Below are 22,203 nucleotides of genomic sequence, written 5' to 3'. Positions count from 1 at the left end.
AACCTGCTCGACACAACTTCACCAGACGTCGCCTTCCTCACGGAAACCTGGATGAACGCCTCTTCAGCACCCAACATCGCCATCCCAGACGGCTACAAGGTCATCCGAAGGGACCGCATCAACCAGACCGGAGGAGGCATCGCCATCATCCACAAGAACACCATCCGCATCACGACCAACACCGACGACACCCTCGCACCCGCCGAGCACCTGCACTTCCAGGTCCACATCAACCCCAAGACCACCCTCAGAGGCACCCTCATCTACAGACCCCCGGGACCTCGCACACAATTCAGCGAAGACATCGCCGACTTCATCGGCCCGCACGCCCTCCCCTCCGCTGACTACATCCTCCTCGGGGACCTCAACTTCCACCTGGAGAACAACAACGACCGCAACACCATCACCCTGCTGGACAACCTCGCAAACCTCGGACTCAAGCAGCTGGTGACCACCCCCACCCACTACGCCGGACACACACTCGACCCCGTCTTCTCATCCAGCAAGGACATCACCTTCAGCCACGCCACCGGACTCCACTGGACGGACCACAGCTGCGTCCACTTCAGCTTCAAAAGGACCTCGATCCACCAGCAACAGGTTGCCCGCAGAAGCTGGAACAAGATTACAGCCGACCAGCTCGTGACTTCCCTGAGCAAGAACCCACCCACCAGCGCAGCGAACCCCAGCCAAGCGGCCACCAACCTCACGAAGTGGATCAGCGACTGCGCAGACGACCTCGCCCCCCTGAGGACCCTGCCCAGCAGACCCGGCAGCAAGAAAGCCCCATGGTTCACCGACAAACTCTAGAGCTCCAAGAAGAACTGCCGAGCCCTCGAGAGAACCTGGCGCAGAGACCCAACACCAGACAACATGACTGCCCTCAAGCTCGCCACCCGAAAACACCACCAACTCATCCACGCCACCAAGAAAACTGCATTCAAGGAACGACTGGACAACAACGCACACAACAGCAAGAAACTCTTCAACATCGTTAAAGAGCTCTCCAACCCCAACGCCGGAAACAACGACATCACCCCTTCGCAAGACCTCTGCAACTCCCTCGCCTCCCTCTTTCACAACAAGATCGCGGACATACACAACAGCTTCAGCACTCAACCGACGCACGCCACGACCGAACCACCGCCCCCCCACCACCACCCTCCGTGCCTGGACCCCGATCAGCACCGAAGACACCGTCCGCACGATGAACTCCATCCACTCCGGATCTCCGACCGACCCCTGCCCTCACCACGTCTTCAACAAGGCCGACGCTGTCATCGCACCCCACCTGCGGGACATCATCAACACCTCCTTTGACACAGCTACCTTCCCGGAGAGCTGGAAGCACGCCAAACTCAGCGCTCTACTAAAGAAGCCATCAGCCGACCCCACCGACCTCAAGAACTACCGCCCCATCTCGCTGCTCCCGTTCCCTGCAAAAGTCATTGAGAAGACCGTCAACAAGCAGCTGGCCGCCTTCCTCGAGACGAACGGATCCCTTGACCTCTCGCAGTCTGGCTTCCGGGCCAACCACAGCACCGAGACCGCCCTGATCGCAGCCACCGATGACATCCGAGCCCTGCTTGACAACGGAGAAACAGCAGCCCTCATCCTCCTAGACCTCTCCGCGGCCTTCGACACTGTCTGCCACCGTACACTAGTACAGCGCCTCAGCAATGTCGGAATCCAGGAGAAGGCACTGGAGTGGATCTTCTCCTTCCTCGCCGGAAGGACACAGAGAGTCCGCCTCCCCCCGTTCAGATCTGAAGCCACCGAAGTCATCTGCGGCGTTCCTCAAGGCTCCTCGCTCAGTCCAACCCTCTTCAACGTCTACATGAGCCCCCTCGCAGACATCGCACGCCAGCACAACCTCAACATCATCTCCTACGCCGACGACACCCAGCTGATCCTCTCCCTCACCAACGACCCCGCCACCGCCAGAGCCAACATTCACGAAGGGATGAAAGAGGTAGCCGAATGGATGAAGAACAGCCGCCTGAAACTGAACTCGGACAAAACGGAAGTCCTCATCCTGGGATCCTCACCCTCCGCCTGGGACGACTCCTGGTGGCCCCCCGCCCTAGGCAGCGCACCCAAACCAACAGACCACGCACGCAACCTGGGCTTCATCCTGGACTCCTCCCTCTCCATGACCAGACAAGTCAACGCCGTCTCCTCCTCGTGCTTCAACATCCTGAGCATGCTACGTAAGATCTTCCGGTGGATCCCCTCCGAGACCAGGAAGACGGTCACCCAGGCCCTCTTCACCAGCCGTCTGGACTATGGCAACTCCCTCTACGCCCGAACCACCGCCAAACTCCAGAAGAGACTCCAGAACGCCTCAGCACGACTCATCCTGGACATCCCCCGTCGCAACCACATCTCCGGACACCTGAGAGACCTGCACTGGCTCCCGGTCAACAAGAGAATCACCTTCCGTCTCCTCACCCACGCACACAAAGCCCTACACAACCAAGGCCCAGAATACCTCAACAGCCGCCTCAACTTCTACGCCCCCAAATGCCAGCTTCGATCGACCGGCCACGCCCTCGCCACCGTCCCTCGCATCCGCAGAGCCACCACAGGGGGACGGTCCTTCTCCTACCTCGCCGCCAAGACATAGAACTCCCTCCCGACCCACCTCCGCCTGACCCAGGACCACCTCGCCTTCAGGAAGCAACTCAAGACCTGGCTGTTCGAGCAGTAGCGGACCCCCCTCCCCTAGTGCCTTGAGACCCTCCCAGTGAGTAGTGCGCTATATAAATGCCTTGATTGATTGATTGATTGATTGACCTTATGCGCTGAACTAGATATGAGTGTTCTATTGGGGGCATACCAGGAAAATCGCTCCTGGAAATAGAGGGGGCCAGTAACTTGGAGAGCCTTGTGCATTAGGCACAGAGTTTTAAATGAGATTCTCGTCTCCTCCGGTAACCAATGAAGGCCGTGTAATAGATGAGAAACTGGTTTAAACTTGGGGATATTCAGAAGGGTTCTGGCACCGCATTCTGGAGAGACTGCAAATTTTTTACCATGTATTTTGACGTGCCAAGATAGAGGGCATTGCAGTAGTCCAGGTTAGATCCAATAAGAACCAGCAATACGGTCTTCTGAAGGTCGATTGGAATGAAAGGGAGGATTTTTTTGAGGACCTGTAGCATAAAGTAGCCTCCCGAGGTAACTGCATTGATCTAAGCATTAAAGCATAGTTTGATGTCAAAACTGACTCCCAAATTTTTAGCCTTCAGAACTGGCTTGGGCAGGTCACCCAGCTCCTGGGGCCACCAGGATGCATTCCAGAAGGAGGTCTCGTTGCCAAAGGGCAATACCTCAGTTTTATCCTAATTCAGTTTAAGACAGTTCTTCTTCATCGAGCTTGCCACTGCAGCCATACTACTGCAGAAATCGTTGGCATCATTTTCAAACTGAGATGAGACGGACACCACTATAATGGAGGGATAAAAGAGGGTAGTGTGTAGAAAGTGTTTATTGGGAAATCATAGTAGTAAAATTCGGTGTCCGATGAGTCTAAGGAGGGATGCATGAGGGAAGAATTTAGGAAGTGCTTTTAAGATTTTAGAAGTAAAATGAGGTTTGGGGTGATGCATGGAGGGATAGAGGAGGGAAGATTCTAGAAAGAGTTATTTTGGAGATCATAGTAGTAGAATGGGTCATTTTGGAGATCATAGTAGTAGAATGATGTTTGGGATGAGTCAAAGAGTGGAGGTATACTGAGAGAGGTATTGGGTGAAACATAGGGTAGTGCATTGGAGAGACACATGTTTTTTGTTTTTTTTAACAGTAGGAGCTAAGTAATAAATATATAAGTACATGGAAGGTAATATATCAAAGTTTACGTTGCATTTAATACATTTAGTCTTTCAAGTGTTCTGTACTTTAAGCTAATTTATTTGTATTTTTTCTTTTCAATAATTAAATTTGAATGCAAATGTAGATAAATAGTTATGCTGGAAATTACGTTTTGTGATACATAGATAAACAGAGAACCATAAGTATCTAATCAAATAACTTAATGAAACCTATGCAGTGACCTATATACATGTTAAGCATCGAATAATATAACCATAAGTAATATGTACATTTGTTAAGCAGACATACAGAATATCTATATATATATAAACATAATTATTATAAATATTTATACTAAGAAATGCACATATCTAGATACATACATATAATCAAATTAAATGCTTATATACACAGGGATATGTTGTATGTGTTTGAGTATGTTGGTTATATAGGGAAGAGGTAACTCTTGAGTTGGTTTCTGAAGATAAGATAGTTATCTGTGGATCTTATGCTTGGTGGTAATGAATTCCATAGTTTGGCTGCTTGAACAAAGGATATGCCTCCTATGGTTTTTTTCTTTCTTGTATGGTGGGTTTTGAGGCAAGGTGCCAATCTGAGGCGGAGGTTCCTTTTGTTGATTGTATTTGATTGTATTTGGGGATTTTATTCCTGATGAAAAGAGGCCCTGTTCCATGTAATGCTTTGTGGCTGATACAAAGCAGCTTGAAAGGGAATGTTCTGGCAACTGGTGGAGTGGTGTGGCTCACTGGTTGTGGAGTGGTGTGGCTCACTGGTTAGAGGCGGCAGATCCGGGAGCAGAGGATGGCCCGGGACCAGGGTTCAATTCCCGACGCGGCAGGGTCTTGGACCAGGGTCAGCGGACTTGATAATTCTCACCTCAGTGCCTACTCTAACCAGGGATCACACTCGGTAATTCTGGGCATTAGCTTGCCTCATCTCCACAACGGCCCCCCACAAACGCCAGGGATGCCTGGTTTCACCTTGGAGATACCCAGTAGGGACCATCTCACAGGGAAGGCCAGGACGGGTTCCCCAGCAGTCTATTGCGCAGAGATACTCCTTCGGGAGTCGATTCTAGCGCGTTAGAAACCCACAATTAATTAATTAAATTAATCAATGTAGGGCTTTCAATGTAGGGTATGTGTGGTCTTGTGGCTTTACATGTAGGAGTAGTCTTGACATTAGAGATCTGGATCTGTTGTAGTCTTTTCATAGTTGATAAAGATGATCCTTAGTAGAGGCCTATGTCGCAATCCAGTTTAGACAGTACAAGAGAGAAAGAGAGCCTGGACTTTGTGTGGAAATCCCAGATGGGGGATGATGCGTCGCAGAGTTTTCATTGTAATGAAACTTGATCTTGCTAATTTGTCCACTTAGGCATTCATTGATAAATTTGAGTCCATGGTAATTCCAAGGTTTCTTACTTCCTTAGGTACTTTGGGAGGTGTTCCCAGATCGGCAGGCCAGGCGCTAGTGGGCCATAGTTTTCCATTTGCCTCATGTGAGTATTTTCTTTTTGGAAGCATTCAGTTTGATATGGCTCCATGTCATCCACTGATCACCAGCTCTGAGGCAAGTGAACATTTGAGAGTTTCCAATGTCTTTGGGGCTTCCCAGTTTAAGGAGTATTTGTGGGTCATCTGCATAGTTATAGCATTCATTGATTATTGCCAGTAATTACTTCATGTGGATGTTGAAAAGCATGGGTGAGGTGATAGAGCCTTGAGGGACCCCTGCTTTTGTGAAGTAGGGTTTGGATGAGAAAGGGGGAGAATGGATGACATTTGTTCTGTTTAGAAGGTAGGTAGGACGTGATCCAGTTGAGAGCAGTTGCTTCTATACTGGCTTCATAGAGTATTTGTATTAGACTGTCGTGATCAACTGTGTCAAAGACAGCTGAGCGCTCCAAGAGAAGCAACCCCATTCTGGTCTACGGTGTTCTTGAGGTTATCCCATATTGCAATAAGGGTAGGATTCTGTGCCTCTTCCTGGATGTAATCCTGTTTGAAAGTCTGAAAGTATTGAGTTATCCTCAATGAATTGTGACCTCTATGCAAATGCTGCTCTTTCTATCAGTTTGCCCAGGAAAAGTCCTTATGTAATTTGTCAGTAATTGTCAGGGCCAAGCGGGTCCAGTTTAGTTTTCTTTAATATTGGGCATATCTAAACCTTTATAGGTTTTCTGGAAAGATTTCTGTACTTAAGGAATTATTGACGATTCTTCTTACTGGTGTGGCAGCAGAGGTAGTTAGAAGAATGTCTTGAAGGTTGTGGTGGACAAGGGTCAGAAGGGCCTCTGGCAGGTTTGCTTGCTTTGCTGTGCCCAGCAATGTTTGTGAACAATCTGATGTAGGTTCAGTGTGTCTAGGCCAGGGATTATGTTTTTTGGATGTGGCATATTTGGTTTGTCAAACCAAATGTTTAGGTCACCAAGAATGCATAGGTTGGAGTGTAATGTTATCAGGTTTGAAACTGCGTCTAGAATTGTGTCTGGAAATGTTGCATTGCTAGGTGGAGGTCTTTAAAGGAGATGGAAGTTACAGGAGGAAGCTGGAGTAGCGTTGTATCTGGTGAAGAGGGCCTCACAACCTTGTAAAGAGACGTCGTCCCCTTTGGTGAGATTTATTGTTTGCTTGAATATAACAGCTAGTCCACCTCCTCTTTCGCGTTTACGATTTTGTATGATAGTTTGATAGTCTAGAGGAACGGCTTCATGAAACACTGCAGACATGTCATCTCCCAACCCTGATTCAGTTCTGAAGAGTAAGTCAGTTTGTGTGTCACTGAGTAGGTTGTAGATGTGATGCTTGTTTTTGCAGAGTGATCGAGCATTTATTAGTAGGCAGTTTAGAGATTGTGTTTTGGTGATGGTATGACTTTGTTTAGTAGAAGAGTGAGCAGTATTTTTTGAACTTGTTGCAGGTATGTCATTAGTGGTGGTGTTAGCTGTATGAGGATAGCAATAGAGTTGCTTTTCTATATCGTATTCTTCGTCCAGCAGGCTTAGAAGGCATTTTGATGGGTCTGTGTTTGTGTGCAGGTGGTGGAGATGGTGGTTGACATTGAGTTGGTGAGCTGTGTTGTTTTTGTAGAGTAGCCTTGATGTGTTATAGACATGGAGATGGGATGTTGAGAAGAGTGGCATATTGTTATTTTGTTTGTGTGTGTTTAGGGTAGAAGGTGTAGGAGTTAGGGGTGATGGGGCAGCATGTGGGTGATGTTTTAAGGCTCTGAATTATGCAACCGATGAGTGGCGGTTGCATGAGAGTTGTTGTGTTGGGTATGTGTGTTAGGTGTGTGCACCCACCACTGAAGTCTACATCATAGGATAGTAATGGGCTACATTAAAGTTGTCGGATTACTCCATGTCATCATGGATAGACTGTTCAACGGGTGTATGGTAATTAGCGCTACAGAAGACACGTTATCATTACCATTGTTATTAAGTCCTGGTTTATCATTTAACAACCTAGTGTATTCTGGCTGTTGGAATAATGTTTCACTGAAACAGGACCATGGAGATACGCTAGCGAAAATCACAGCTAGTATAGTATGGGCCGCGAAAGTTGGATTCCCGGGAAGGGGTCATCGACACTTAGGGCCTCATTACTAGTTTGGCAACCCAGTGAATTACAGGTAAGTGCTTGGGTACCCATTACTGGGACCGCCCACATATGAGTCAGATTCCAGCAATGGGTATGTGGTATTTTTCTCCAGATATCCAACATATGTGTGCATTTAACACATATCCAGTCGGAATGTACACACACAGATATATATATTGCACCTCAGAAACTTGTAATACAGCAGTCGGCAGGCCACAGGTGCTGTGGTCTCCTAGCTGTTGCGGTTCTTCGGCGGTCAGACTGGCAAACTTGTAATAAGGCCCTTAGGCAAGGCGGTTCTGACACATGGTTGGCCACACAGAGACGAGAGGGGCAGTGATGATGGCATGAGGAAACACAAATCCTGAGATAAAGTTTTTAATATCAACTGTGTGACAATCTTGTTGGGGTACATGGAGTGTGAAAGTAAAGGCTGTACAATGTCTTATTTTTGGTAGCACAAGAATGGGCTCAATATAGAAGCTTGTAGAACTTTTAAGATACTTCCAACCCACAGTTGTAATTTTCAAATCGTATTGTTCAAGAGAAGAGTTTCTTTTTATTTGGTAAATGTTTATAATAATGACTTTCTTTCTATTCCGAAGAAGAATTTTATTGAGCTTTTTGCTTTTATTTCTATTTTAGACTATCAGCAAAGCTCGGGCAATCCCATTGGGATTATTTTAGGAGGAGATTTTAATGCAAAACTCAATGACATGCACTCTGGTACTGAGCCATATAACTTAGGTCCTTCCTCCCGAAGGGGTGCTGACCTGGCAGTGTTTTTGAGCTCCCATAACTTGGTTAATGTTGTGGATCAGATGGGCACATCACATGTGACTAATAACCACCCCGACATTCAGAGGCAGGGGCTATTCGTCCACGATAGAGTTTGTTTTTATTACTCCCTCGATCCTGGATTACTTAACTCACTCAGAGGTCATTGCTACCATTCATGGGGACCATAACCCTATTAAAATAGCATTGAGATTGGCTTTACGACCCGCGTTTTCAACAGAATGCGAGGCTAGAGATTTAACGCCATAGACCGACAACTTAAGATTAATTTGGAGGGGCATTGATAACGGGGATTTATTTAACTCACTAGCCAAAGACAACTTGCCCCTCATTATTTCCTGTTTGTCATTTCAAACCCCTCACCCAGAGGTAGTCCATGATTTCTCTAAACTTTGTCTGGTCATCAAAATCCTCTTGTCGAAAACTGCATCTTTGAAAAAGCAGTGCCCAAGCTGGTTTGATGATGAATGTTCACGGGCTAATAGGAACTTGCGCAGGGTGTTGTCAGATGATCCTAGGTATGTTACAGATGTAAGACTGGCTAGGCTGAAGTACAATCTGGCAGTTTCCAATAGGAAGGGAGTACTCCTCAGGGACAGTTGGGGAAACCCTTTTGCAGGTCGCGACTGACAAAAAGGGTAAATTATTTTGGTCCGCTGTGAGGGATCTCCGATCCATGGGACAGTTATTAACTCCGATCAGTTGTACCATTTCTAGCCAGTCCTGGGAATCACATTTTTCTAAAATCTATGCTACCCCCCTCTCAGAGGCCAACCAGTATGAATATGGCCCATTCACTAGCTTACAGATATCTCTTCCTGAAGTAGAAGAAGCCATTCAACAGAGTAATGGGAATAAGGCCCCTGGCCCTGATGGGCTACCAATAGATCTTATTAAATGGAATCCGGATTTCTGGTCACCGCTTCTTTAGAATGTTTTCAATAATCTAACGCATGCCCTGTTACCTGACACCTGGGCGAAGAGCATCATCGTCCCTATATTCAAAAAGGGGGACCGATCGGAGCCCAGTAATTATAGGCCCATTTCACTGATCGACAATACCCTTAAAACACTGGGCAGAGTTTTATATAATAAGATTTTCGAATGGTCAGAGGAATGTAGCATTTTAGAGCCCTGCCAGCTTGGCTTCCGCAGCAAGGGTGGGACTAACGAACAATGTCTTAACCTCTGCCTTGTAATTGGGAAATGCACCATCGCACGGAACTCTCCAGCCTACTTGGCTTTTATGGATCTGTCCTCAGCCTTTGACTTTGTAAATAGGTCAAGGCTGTGGGCTACCCTGTTGGCCTATGGTCTGGATGAGCCCTTGGTTCATTACCTGGCTTACCTTCATAGAGACCTCCAGGCTCAAGTGAGGATTGGCAGAGGTGGAGAGGTTTCAGGGCAAATTAAGGTTCAGAAGGGGGGTCAGGCAGGGATGTGTCTTGACCCCCCTTCTCTTCATTATCTGTATTAATGGATTGAACAAATCATTAGTATCCATGTCCCAAGATGTCCCTATGATTAATGGGAAACCTCTCCCTGCGTTATTATACACCGACGACACAGTTCTATTAATATGCCGCACCCCTAACTCCCTGCGGATTCTAGTACAGTCCTTTGTTAATTAAATGGATAATCCGGACCTAATAGTTAATTTTAGCAACTAATTTTTAATGTACTGTGGCCCGCGGAAACGGCAGCTCAGTTCTTTTGTTGTAGGTAGTCAAAAACTGATAAGCACCTGTAAATTTCCCTATCTTGGGGTGGTCTTTGCTGAGAACAGCTCCTGGACTGAGCATCTTACCCATTCCAGGAGCAAGTTCTCAAAGACCATCAACTTCATCTTCAGCTTCCCCGCCCAAAGAACACAGGTGCCATTTTAGCAATCTTAAATTTTTTAAAATCACAATGTGTCCCTGTGGCCACCTATGGAGCTGAGATTTAGGGCACTGCGAACAGCAGGAAGAAAACAGGTTCTGTAGGAAGCTGCTGGGTATCCCAATCTCTACTCCACACTATGTATGCCACAAAGAATTAAATTTAAAGTACATAATTGATTTTATACGTGTGTGGTAAATATTTAATTACCGTCCTAATTTCTATGCAGGTAAGTACTAAAAATAAAATAACTCAATCGGAAAGAAAGACGCAGAGTCCGTGGTGTTAGAGTTCTTAGGGGTTTTATTCCTTAAAAAGGAATGGTTCTTGAACCGGATATCGGGTTCCTGACACCACTGGGGTTCAGGAAGGGATAGAGCAATGCTTTATTGACAATACATAACTTTTATACTCAAATCATATAATGGAAACCAATACAGTAGGCGTAACAGCTGAGAGGAACAAGATAAGAGCACACACGTGTTAGCAATACGTAATCAGAAGGCGTGAACTAGGCGTGAACACAGAGGTGTGTGCTAGAAACGTCACATGAAAGTGTCACAAGTGGGTGGGTACATAGCAGAATCTTGCAATGTCAGCAGAAATCTGAGATCTGGATGCGCGCGCAACTGCATGACGTGTGATTGACGTGAAGCTGGAGCGTGCAGGGGACTTGACATTTACACTAGAGGAAAGAGACAGAAGTCTGGCATGTCAGATCAACTCGTTCCTATATCATATCTGATATCTGATGTTTGGGAACCATATTATCTAGAAGAAAAGGTCTCTTGGGCAGAGGCTATTCTATACTGACTGTGAGTGCGTGTATAAGCGTCTACGTGTCTGCATGAGATGCGAGGGGGCATGGGCCTACCATGGTAACAGGAGCTATGAATTACTTGCACGGAGACAGTGAGGCCGGGCCCTTTGCTCTGCAGCTGGAAGGATGTTTACTTGAACTAGTAGGCAGGAATGTATTTTCGAGGAGCGGAGCAGATAATTCGAAGGCTGAATACAGTCTTGGCAGGCAACAGGCTGAGCTAAGCGCCGTTAGCCGCGCAGGGAATAAGGCAGAGGTCACGGGTACAGAGGCAGGCCCAGGCTGAGGCACTCAGAGTCAGAAGGCAGGAAAAGGCTCAATGGCAGAATTCAGGGCCTACTTCGCCAGAGCTGAAAAATGTGTAAAGTACACCACATAAAGACGTTGGCAAGGCATACTTAGGAACGGAATATTCAACCCGTTCAGGGTGGATCTGAAAGAGGACATGTTAACGTTGGACGCAAATGTATGTGCGTCTTCATAGCTGGCACAGGAGGGAAGTTACATGCACTTTAAGCTCCTACATGGAGACGGTGGGGTACACGTTAGGGAACATTTCTTGACCATAAAATTTATATTTCCTCACGTGCCCGACCAACTCTGTTTTGGTTATCAATCTGGAAAAATGAGGCAGCATCTCTTACCAGAGATATTATTACTGATTGTCTGAAGTGTGAGAAGAGGATAGATATCCCCTGGCTATCTGAAGTGTACCGGAGTTTATGCAACATCAACAAAGGCTGTATCTTTCTAAATCCTGGTACAGCTGAAACCGTGCATAAAAAAGACCTCAGAAGCGCCCTTTATCTGTCATATAGCACTGAAAGAACTGCCATGGAATCGAAGAAATCTCTCGTTTCTAACTACATGTCGCTGGAGTGGTCTTTCCACTCCTTACCAAACTATCTTGTTTTACCCATGAGCTACTGGGAAAGGAGCCTTCTATTTCGCTTGACAGCAGGGACAGTTAAATTCGCCTTGAGTTTCCCTCTCGGCTACCAACCGAAACTTGATTCAGTGCCCTGTCCTTGCGACAGGGTGAGTGGCCAATCTATTCAACATTTCCTCCTCCTTTGCAAATATTACTTGAAATATAGCAAGGGGCTTCTTTATCCTTTTTTCAACAGGAGCGGGCCTATTAGTTTGGAATCTGCCTATTCACGCATGCTTGCCCTAACCGATAAAGAGCTGGTCTTTCGTTTATGCACATTCTTGAGAATTGCTACTAGGGCACGCAAGTCAATGCTCAACTCTTGAGTTTTTAGTTATGAATGGTTGAGTCTAGTGTTGTTGATAATGATCGTATCTTATTTGCAATCCCAAGCTTGTAATATTGTGTTTTATAAATTGGAATTTTTATTACTATTTATTGTTACTCTTCGCCTGTCATCTATATTGTTTGCACTGTATTGTACTTTTATGGATACAAAGCCTATCCGAATAAAGTTTATGAACTGAACTGGTAACACAACAAAATGTAAATACCTGTAAACAAACTGTACACGTTTTTCTGAATATATCAGCAGATAGAAGAGCAAAAAGCAAGCACTTTTTTTTTGTAATTCTGAAGTGTGGTGGAAACAAAGATTTTAACCCCTTCCATGCTGATGATGGCCCCCATCCGTCATGCATTACAGTGCTCGTGTGCTGATGACGGCTGGGGGCCGTCATAAAGTCATTCATTCTTTAAAAGCCTAGCACACGAGGAAAATCGGCCCAGCATGGAAGGGGTTAATAGGATCAAGACACATTTATTTGGTGATGCACAAATACTAAATATTTACTGAAACCTGATTACCACACATTATCATTTGTATGCCATATAGTTTTATCAGTAAACTAGTATATCTGTACACATTTAGTGGTTATTGTAATGGAAAATGTGCTGTGCCCTACCGCACAATACTTCAATAATATGTGTGCAGTAGTGCGATCCACTAACTTCATATTATACTTTTACATCTGGTGTCCCTAACTGTAGACTCTGTAATTATCGAAATAAGTCTGTAGAACACATTATGTGTGCTTGTCCTGGGTGGAGAGATATTTGAAGCACATACTTATTATCCTCTTTCAGGACGCAACAACTGCGTATTGTTTTGTTTTTTTAAAACAGATTTTATTTGTCACAGGTCACACATTCCGCTTAGGTCCGTCACCCGGAGACCAGAGCACACAGCAATGGAAATACAATAATGCTGTTGACTTTTATCCCAACAAACAACCCCCCTCCCAACCACCCCCCGATTGCGTGTATGCCGTCCCAATTAAACAGTTACATGGCCAAATGAACACACTGAGTCTGTCCTGCACCCCACAAATTACCATCATCTCAATTTAAAGAGGTACAATAGATGCCTTGGCCGGCGGCGGGTCCAACTCCAATCCCCTATAATCTGCCCATCGTTTCCAGATTTTTCAATGTTTACGGGGGCATCCCCTAGCAATGAATATTGGCAACTCAAGCCCCATGCAGAAGTCCATCCCAGATCGCCAGGCAGCCAGCGGCGGGGCCCGAGCCGCCTTCCAAGCCCTTGCTATATCCCTCTTTGCCAGCGTGAGACCCAACAGGAGCAAGTGGCGCCTATATCTATTGCCCCCAATACTCTCCATCACATGCAGCAAGGCCAGTCTCGGCGTGTAGGGGAGCTCCCAAGCCAACACCTCTGACAAACAGGAAAACACACCCCTCCAGAATCTACGCAGCGCAGAGCAATCCCAGACTGTATGAAGAAGCGTGTCCTCGTCCACCCCACATCGGAGGCACTCCGGGGAACCTATCATGCCCGCCTTCCACAGCCGCATTCTAGTAAAGTACACGCGATGCAGGTATTTAAATTTTACTAACTGCAGGCTTGTGGAAATAGCGGCTCCTCGTGGACTCGCTAGGGCATCTGCCCAGTCCTCCTCCTCCAGCTCACCTACGTCCCCCACCCACGCTGTTCGGAGGCGCTGTAAGTCAGTAGAGCAGTGGTGGACTAGCGTCTGATAAATGCGTGAAATCTTGCGGCCCGGCAATTCGCCCATAAATACCTTTGCCTCCAAGGGACTAAACTCAGGAAGGGACTCCAGCCCCACTAAATGAGGTGACAATGCCTGCCTAAACTGTAGATACTGAAAGAATCGGGACCACGGCATTCCATCCTTATTGTGCAGCTCCTCAAAGGACTTAAGCGACAGATCCGTCATTACGTCACCTAAAGACGAGATCCCTATCGAGTCCCACCCCCAGAAAACCGCGTAGAGCCCCCAGCTGTGGCAGCCGCCCATTACCCCACAGTGGTGTCTCCCGAGTCAGCACATTCCACCACCTCATCCTATGTAAGGTCCGTCGCCAAACCTGGAATACTACCTGCGTGGCCTAGGGGAGGTTCCGCCGCAACGGTGCTGAATAGAGAAATGTGTGTAGGGACCTAGCTCCCATCAAGTGGCGTTCCACCGCATACGCGGGGTCCCCCCTATCCACGTACCACCAGTCGTTGAGCACCAGTAGGTGTGCCGCCTGGTAATAGGAGCATCCAACGTCGCAAGCCCCCCAATGTATGTAGAAAGAAAGCACGTACGTAGCGCTACACGCACCGCCCCTCCCTCCCATAGAAACCCTCCCAAGGCCGAGTTTACCTGTTAAAACCAACGCAGCGGGAGGGGCATGCGAGACCACCCCTTGAGATCTTCTCGCGTACGGTCCCATACTATAGCTAAATTCTGCTCCCTAGAGATGATCGACGAAGCCGAGAGGTAGACACCCAGATACTTCATCCCCCCCAGAGGCAGAATGAAGAACGGACACCCAGTCCCCCACCCTGTACTGATCGTCCAGGACCCACAGGGTGGTTTTACCCGGGTTCATATAGAGCCCTGAGGTCTCACCAAAAATCTGTAAGATTTGCAATAAGCGTGGTCCCGACCTATCGATATCAGTGAGGAAAAATAGGACATCATCGGCGTATAACGCTATTTTATCAACAATACCAGGAACCCATCGGAAGCCTTTGAGCTGAGCATCGATACGCACCCACGCCGCCAGTGGTTCCATTGCGAGCGCAAATAAATATGGGGAGAGGGGGCACCCCTGATGCGTGCCTCGTTGGATCTTAAAGGAGCGAGATATCGCCCCCCCCCCAACCCCCCCCCGCGCATCGACGCTGTAAGATCTGTGTAAAGCAACCGCAGGTAAGCCAAAAATCGCGGGCCAAAGTTAAGACGGCGCAATAATGTGAACAGATACACCCAACTCAGGGAATCAAACGCCCTATCCATGTCTGCCAACAATAATGACGCAGGCCCTCCGAGTTGTTTCCAGGCCGAGATTGCAACATGCGCCCGTCTGATATTGTGCTGTGTTGCCCTCTGGGGCATGAATCCAGCCTGGTCCGGATGTACCAAGTCAGCGATATGCGGCCGAAACCTATTGTCCAAAGCTTTAGCCAACACTTTGGCCTCAATGTTGAGGAGGGAAATAGTGCGATAGGACGCTCCGGAGGACTCCCTGGTTTGAGGAAGACCACCACTTCCGCATGTCGTCCGGGGGGAGCGAGCCACTCTCCAACTCCTCCTCAATCACCGGTCTGAAATATGGGCGTAGCTGTACAAAAAAACTTTACAAAAAATTCACTCGGGAAGCCACAGGGACCAGGTGCCTTCCCCGGGCGCAGTTTCCCCAAGGCCGTACTCAATTCGTCGTCGGACAGGGGTCGGGCCAACGTATCCCGCACCTCGTCCGATACCGCCTTGGGGGGAAGATCGTCAATACATTTTTGGATGGTCTCCTGTGGTAGACATTCCTGAGGCGCAAATAAACCCTCATAGTACACCGCGAAGCTCGCAGCAATAGCCGACGTCTCACCACATACGCCCCCACCGGATCACAGATCCGGGGTAGCGGCTGGGCATGCATGGAGCTGTGACACAAGCGGTGAAGCATCTTGCTCGACTTGTCCCCCCATTGATATACTCGACTGCGCGTAGCCAGCCATGCCTGACGCGCCTCGTCCAACAGAATCACGGAGTACTGTTGTTGGGCCAATACGAGCTGTCTCATTGCCACGCCACCATCAGGCTCCCGCCCCCTACGATCTAATGCCTCGAAGGCGTCCTCCCGCCGCACCAAATCTCGCTGTTGCTCCCTCCTCGCCGCCAAGCACCAAGAAACATCAACTCCCCGCATCGTCGGTTTCAACGCCTCCCAAAGAATCGCGGAAGAGTCCACCGATCCCGCATTAGCAGCAAAATAATCTGCAATGGCCCCGGTCAGGTGCTCCCTATACTCCTGAAGGCGCCACTCCGACATACGCCACCGAAGCGGCTGCCGCCCCGGGCCCAGCTGGAGTGTGAGCAATACTGGCGAATGATCAGGCAGGGCCCTGGGCAGTATAGCTGCCGATAGTACCCGATGCACAAGCCTTCTGGGAACAAAGATATAGTCCAACCTGGAGAAAGACTCATGTACAGTGGAGAAAAAAGTGTACTTCCTACGAGGTCCATGCATATGGCGCCACACATCCACGCAGTTGAGTCCCAGCGTCATGGTATGGAGCTTGGTAGAGGGTCCCCCCACCAAAGGAATCCCCAAAGGAATCCCCCCCACTGCGCCACCTATCAAGCCCGGGCTCCATCACATCATTCCAGTCCCCACCTACTATAGACAGTGTCCGGCATTGTCCCCCACAATGTCAACAGCCGTTCCACCAACGACCACTGTAGTGGCGGCGGGGTGTATACACTGCTGATCATCACAGGGTCACCACCAATCTTTCCCTGTATGACAATATACCTGCCCTGAGTGTCGGTCCATATCTTATCGTGCTTGTAAGAGACCCTACGGTGAATCAGAATTGTAGCACCCCTGGAGCCCCTCGTAAACCCCGAGTGATAGACCTGATCAAATCGTTGCAAACAGAGAGCCTTCGTGCCTAGGAGGTGTGTTTCTTGAAGCAACAGAATGTCAGCCCCCGCCCTCTTGGCGTATCTCAGAATGGCCCCTCTCTTGATCTTATCTAAGGCCCCACGCACATTCCAGCTAACTACACACAGGGACCCTGGGATTACCCGCCCCTCTCCACCATCGTCAGACATAATACAAAGTACCCACTTCTCCCAGCGGTGCTACCCCGACCCAGCGCACCCAAATTTTGATGGACAGACAGCACAATCACGCATTCAAACAAACCCCAACATCCCCAACCACCACAACCCCTATACCTCCCCAACGTGGAAGTACCTGTCGCGGTAGGAGCAAGGTCCAGTCCCCAACAGGGGGACGAACACCGTCCCCTCCAATGGATCCCCAAGAAAACACCCATAACTGTGGGGGAGAAAAGGACCACACCCCCTCCCGTCCACAAGGTGTGAGCGGAAACCAGCCTAAATCAAACCAGCCCATCTGAGCGTCCAAGCAATAATATCACCAAGTCATTCCTCCAGCTGCTGCTTCTCTGGAGACGCGGCCTTCTGACTGAGGACGGAGCCAGACCTGTGCGACGCCTGGAGCGGGACCTCCTGTTGCCACCTCTCTGGCCCGGAGGCCGTCCATGGGTCACATCACTGGCGGAGGATTCAGAGTCCAAGCCCGGCGCGTATGCGGACATGCGGTTTCATCAGTCCATTTGAAAATTTCTTCCGGGGAGTCAAAGAACACTGTACGGGACCAGTAGATGACTCGCAGCCTAGCGGGATACAGCAACGCATATTGGAGCTTCAGGTCGCGAAGACGCGCCTTTGCTGCCAGGAAGGACTGTCGCTGCTGTTGCATCAAGCGAGTGTAGTCTGGAAAAACAAGTATGGAGGCATTGTCGCAGGTGAGGGTAGACTTAGCCCTGGCCTGTCGCAGGATAAAGTCCTGATCCATATGTTAAGAAACTTAGCTATAATCTGCTTTGGGCGAGCACCCACAGGGGGCTTCTGCATGAGGGCACGGTGGGCACGTTCTATGACAAAATAACGGGAAAGCACATCCGATGGGAGCCAACCCTCCAACGACTGGGTCAGAAAGCGCTCCACGCTCTCTCCCTCGCATCCCTCCGAAAATCCCACGTAGTGTAGATTGTTCCGCCTGGCGCGCCTTTCCGCATCCTCAACCCGCATGGCCAGAGCCTTCTGTATCTTCTCCATGGCCGCAACCTTCTTCTTCAGGAACGTGACGTCCTCCACCACCTCCGAGGCGCGTGTCTCCGCTGCGGTAATGCGCTCCACGGCGTTCCGCAGATCCTGTCGCAGCAGGGTGAATTCGGACCCAACGTCAAGCATGTCTCGGGACTGAGTGATAGCCGCCATGAGCGCTGCATTGTCGGGCAATGTACTCTGCGAGCCCGCAGACCCAGTGGCGGCCCCCGCGCCAGTATACTTGTCGAGTGTGCCCTGTTTAGCACCGCTGCCACCTCCTTTGTCGCGGGTCATCGTGATGGTTCGTGTCTCAACCGCTGCAAGGATTACCAACTCTAGGAGCAGTTGTAGGTCGCTGCACCTGTGCAATATTGGACACCTGCTAGAGCAGCAAGACCCTTCCGGTGAACTTCGAACAGGCCAAACTATCTCAGGATTATGAGCCACTCGAGAGGCGGCTCCACTTCAGCACCAGAAGGTACCGCTCTGCCCCCTGCTGCGTGATCCGCACTGACCACCGACTTGCACCAGCAGCCCCTTCAATCACAGCAGTGGGGCCACCACCATCCACAGAGCCCCACAAGACCTGGTCGCATCCGCATCATGGTGCCCCAGCTACCACTCCCATCATCACCGCGGACCGGCCAGACCGCCGAGCACACCAGATCCAGGGCCACCACCGCCTCAATGTTATGTCCATGGGGAGAGAAGGGGGGGGGAAGGTGTCCTCACCCCCTAAGCCCCCCCAGCCTACAGCCCCATGCCGCGACAGGATAAACTCACCACCGCGGCCCGGGCAAGACAACCCGGCCTCGGCATCGTTCAGGCCACCCAGGCCAACTCAGAGAGCGCACAAACTTTACACTGCGCCACAGTGCTAAAGTGCGCAAAGACCAGAAATCATTATACTGATGTAACATTAAAAGGCAAAAAGTTCAGGGGTGAACCTGGCAGAAGGGCCAAGTCCAACACACCCCCTCACCCTCACACCCCCTCACATTCACTCACCCCCTCACCTTCACTCGCCCTCTCACCCTCACACACCCTCTCACCCTCACACACCCTCTCACCCTCACACACCCTCTCACCCTCACACACCCTCTCACCCTCACACACCCTCTCACACACCCTCTCACCCTCACACACCCTCTCACCCTCACACACACCCTTGCCCTCACACCCCCTCACCCTCACACCCCCTCACCCTCACACCCCCACACCCTCGCCCTCACCCCCCCGCTCACCCTCACACCCCCTCTCACCCTCACCCCCCTCATCCTCACACGCCCTCACCCTCACACCCCCTCACCTCAAGCCTCACACTGCTGCACGCCTCACTCTGCTGCATTACTCATACTACTGCATGCTGCACACTGCCGCACGCCTCACACTGCTGCCCACCTCACACTGCTGCCCGCCTCACACTGCTGCCCGCCTCACACTGCTGCCCGCCTCACACTGCTGCACGCCTCACACTGCTGCACGCCTCACACTGCTGCACGCCTCACACTGCTGCACGCCTCACACTGCTGTACGCTGCACACTGCTGCATTACTCACCCTGCTGCATGCTACACACTACACACTACCTCACACTGCTGCACGCCTCGCACTGCTGCACGCCTCGCACTGCTGCACGCCTCGCACTGCTGCACGCCTCGCACTGCTGCACGCCACACACTGCTGCACGCCACACACTGCTGCACGCCACACACTGCTGCACGCCACACACTGCTGCACGCCTCACACTGCTGCACGCCTCACACTGCTGCACGCCACACACTGCTGCATTACTCACACACTGCTGCACGCCACACACTGCTGCATTACTTGCACACTGCTGCACGCCTCACACTGCTGCACGCCTCACACTGCTGCACGCCGCACACTGCTGCATTACTCACACTGCTGCATTACTCACTGCTGCATGCTGCATGTTGGACTTGGCCCTTCAGGCAGGTTCACCCCTAAACTTTTTGATTTGGTATGTGACATGGTGTTAGTTATTTTTGGCTTCAGCGCACTTTAACACTGTCTCCCAGTGTACAGTGCGTGCATGTTGTGAGATTGGCCTGCCCTTCCATAGGAATGCATGGGGAATGTGTGTGTCCATGATAGTTCCTGATGCGTGGGGAGTGCAGGGTCGAGTTTGGTATGTGGAAACTCGTGAGCGTAAATGCTGCGTGATGATGTGCGCTGATGTATTGTGTCTAGTGTGGAAGTGCCACTTTGAGAAGTTGGCATGTCTGTGTAATAAATGTGAAGTGACTGTCTGTCTTGTGATTGGCTGGAGCTGGCTGGTGTGCCTGGCTCCAGGAGTCAGGATGGGTCTGCCCCAGTGGTGAATGGAGAGATCTGCATGTTGATGTGAGAAAGGAGTACACCTGGGACCTGAATAGGGCTGGGTGTTCCCTCCACAATGCTGGTTCCGCCCCCTGTGATGCGTCTGATGTCCCTAGCCTGTCCAGTGAATGGGGAGGGGGGCTGAGCACAACAGAGTGCTCCAGAACCAGCTGCGTCTGGTTTTCCCCCCACCCTGCAGCCAGAGACAAAGGGGCTGTGACCACATTAAAATGTTCTTTTCCTGATCCTAACTTGAGGGGGGCCTGCTGCTGCTGCTGGCGCCAGGAGGACCGCCGCTGGGGACTGCCTCCCTGCTTGGAGGACCCTGTGAGCTGGTCCCAGCCTTTGCCCCCCCCCCCACCTCCTACAAAACTTTTGCTGGACTTTGCCTGGACTTGTGGCTTTGTTTGTTAAAGCGCGTGGGAAGCACTTTCTTTCTACTTTCCAGGAGCGCTGTTGTTTTCACCTGCAGCCCGGAGCTGCAATCCCCTTTCTCGAGGGATTCCCCGGTGTCGGGGATCCCCCCTTTTGCCGACATTCGGCGCTGGTGCCACCCCGCTCATTGCCGTGTTTCTTTTTATTTAGTGCCCATTTTTTATATAAGCCCCGCGGGGGCCCACCTGCTTATTTTGTACTATTGAGGGATGCCTACCCCTCGTATGTGCCAGAAGGAAAAGAAGAAACGCCGCGGGCCGTGCGGCCGCACAGGAAGTCAGGCAACCTCTTGCCGATGTGGGAGGGGCGTAGGAGCGACCCGGAAGTGACTAGCCAGCTGGAAGCGGACGGGAGCCCACCCTGCGCTCCGGTGCACGGAGGAAAAGTGAGGAGAAGCGTCCTCGATATCGGAGAAGGACGGGAGCCCATCCCGCCTCCTCAGGACACTGGCAGGAGCCTCGGCGACTCCCCATTAAAGTCCCGGTCCCAGAAGAGGGACCGGGCGAAGAGGAGAGTCTCCGCCGGCTGCAGATAGTCCCTAGACCGGCGAGCAGAGCAGACCAGTGAGGAAGGGAGACCGGTGAGTGGGGCTGGACATTTTTTGGCGAAGTGGGAGACATAACGGGGTGCATTGAGGCTAGAGGGGGCGTCAGGGCACATTGCCGGTGCCCGCCCCCCAGTTGTGCTAACTTTTGTTTTGGGGGCATTTCAGAGGGTAGAGCGGCCCCGGTTGGCAGCGGCCCGCTCCCCCAGTGTGGCAGCAAGTTTAATTCAGAGCCCCGTGGCTCCAACGTTGGTGGCAGCCTTTTAGTCCAGAGCCCACGAGGCTCCAAGGGGGCATTGTTGTTTCGAGCCCAGGAGGCTCCAAGGGGGCATTGTTGTTTCAAGCCCACGAGGCTCCAAGGGGGCACTATTGTTTCTCCAGAGCCCCAGAGGAGAGCCAGGAGGCACTCTGGGGCCAGGCTCCGTCCCCCAGCTGGCCAGCACTTAGTTGGCAGCTGCATCGTTTAGGCATGTTGCGCATTCTCCTTTGGGTGCCTGCACAGCCGGCCCAGACATTCTGGACACTGACCCTGTGAGCCCCTTAGAGGCCAAGTTGGGCTGGGGTCAGTTATGTGATTTTTATTTTTAAGAAAAAACATTTTTATTAACTTTCGCCATTGTGAAATCATACATCACACATGTCTGTATCGAGCAACACACCCGTCCCACCGCCCTCCTTTCCCACCATTTGATCAAAGACATAGTCCATTTTGACTGATAATGCCATTAAGTCTCTCACCCAAATCCATCCAGAAACCGGCCCCAGTCTACCCATCCATTTCCGTTCAATTAGGAATATGACCCCAGGCCTCCCGTTAGTTATGTGATTTTTGACGCAAAGGTG

The 22,203-nt window shown here is 50.3% G+C and overlaps 1 protein-coding gene across 2 annotated transcripts in view; it reads left to right on the top strand.

Moving 5' to 3' along the window:
- TFPT (TCF3 fusion partner) overlaps positions 1–22,203 on the top strand; it is a 263,709-nt gene that overhangs the window by 1,220 nt on the left and 240,286 nt on the right. Inside the window, exon 2 of one of the 2 annotated variants that reach the window (XM_086930320.1) lies at positions 5,267–5,335. The exons of the other annotated variant lie outside the window; for it this stretch is intronic. Coding sequence (XP_086786446.1) covers positions 5,267–5,335 — 69 coding nt within the window. The remainder of the gene's footprint in view (positions 1–5,266; positions 5,336–22,203) is intronic. 2 annotated transcript variants of the gene reach the window in all.

The sequence above is a fragment of the Lissotriton vulgaris genome, chromosome 7, assembly GCF_964263255.1.
Source record: "Lissotriton vulgaris chromosome 7, aLisVul1.2, whole genome shotgun sequence".
Taxonomy (NCBI): domain Eukaryota; kingdom Metazoa; phylum Chordata; class Amphibia; order Caudata; family Salamandridae; genus Lissotriton; species Lissotriton vulgaris.
This window is presented reverse-complemented; position numbering and strand designations above follow the sequence as displayed.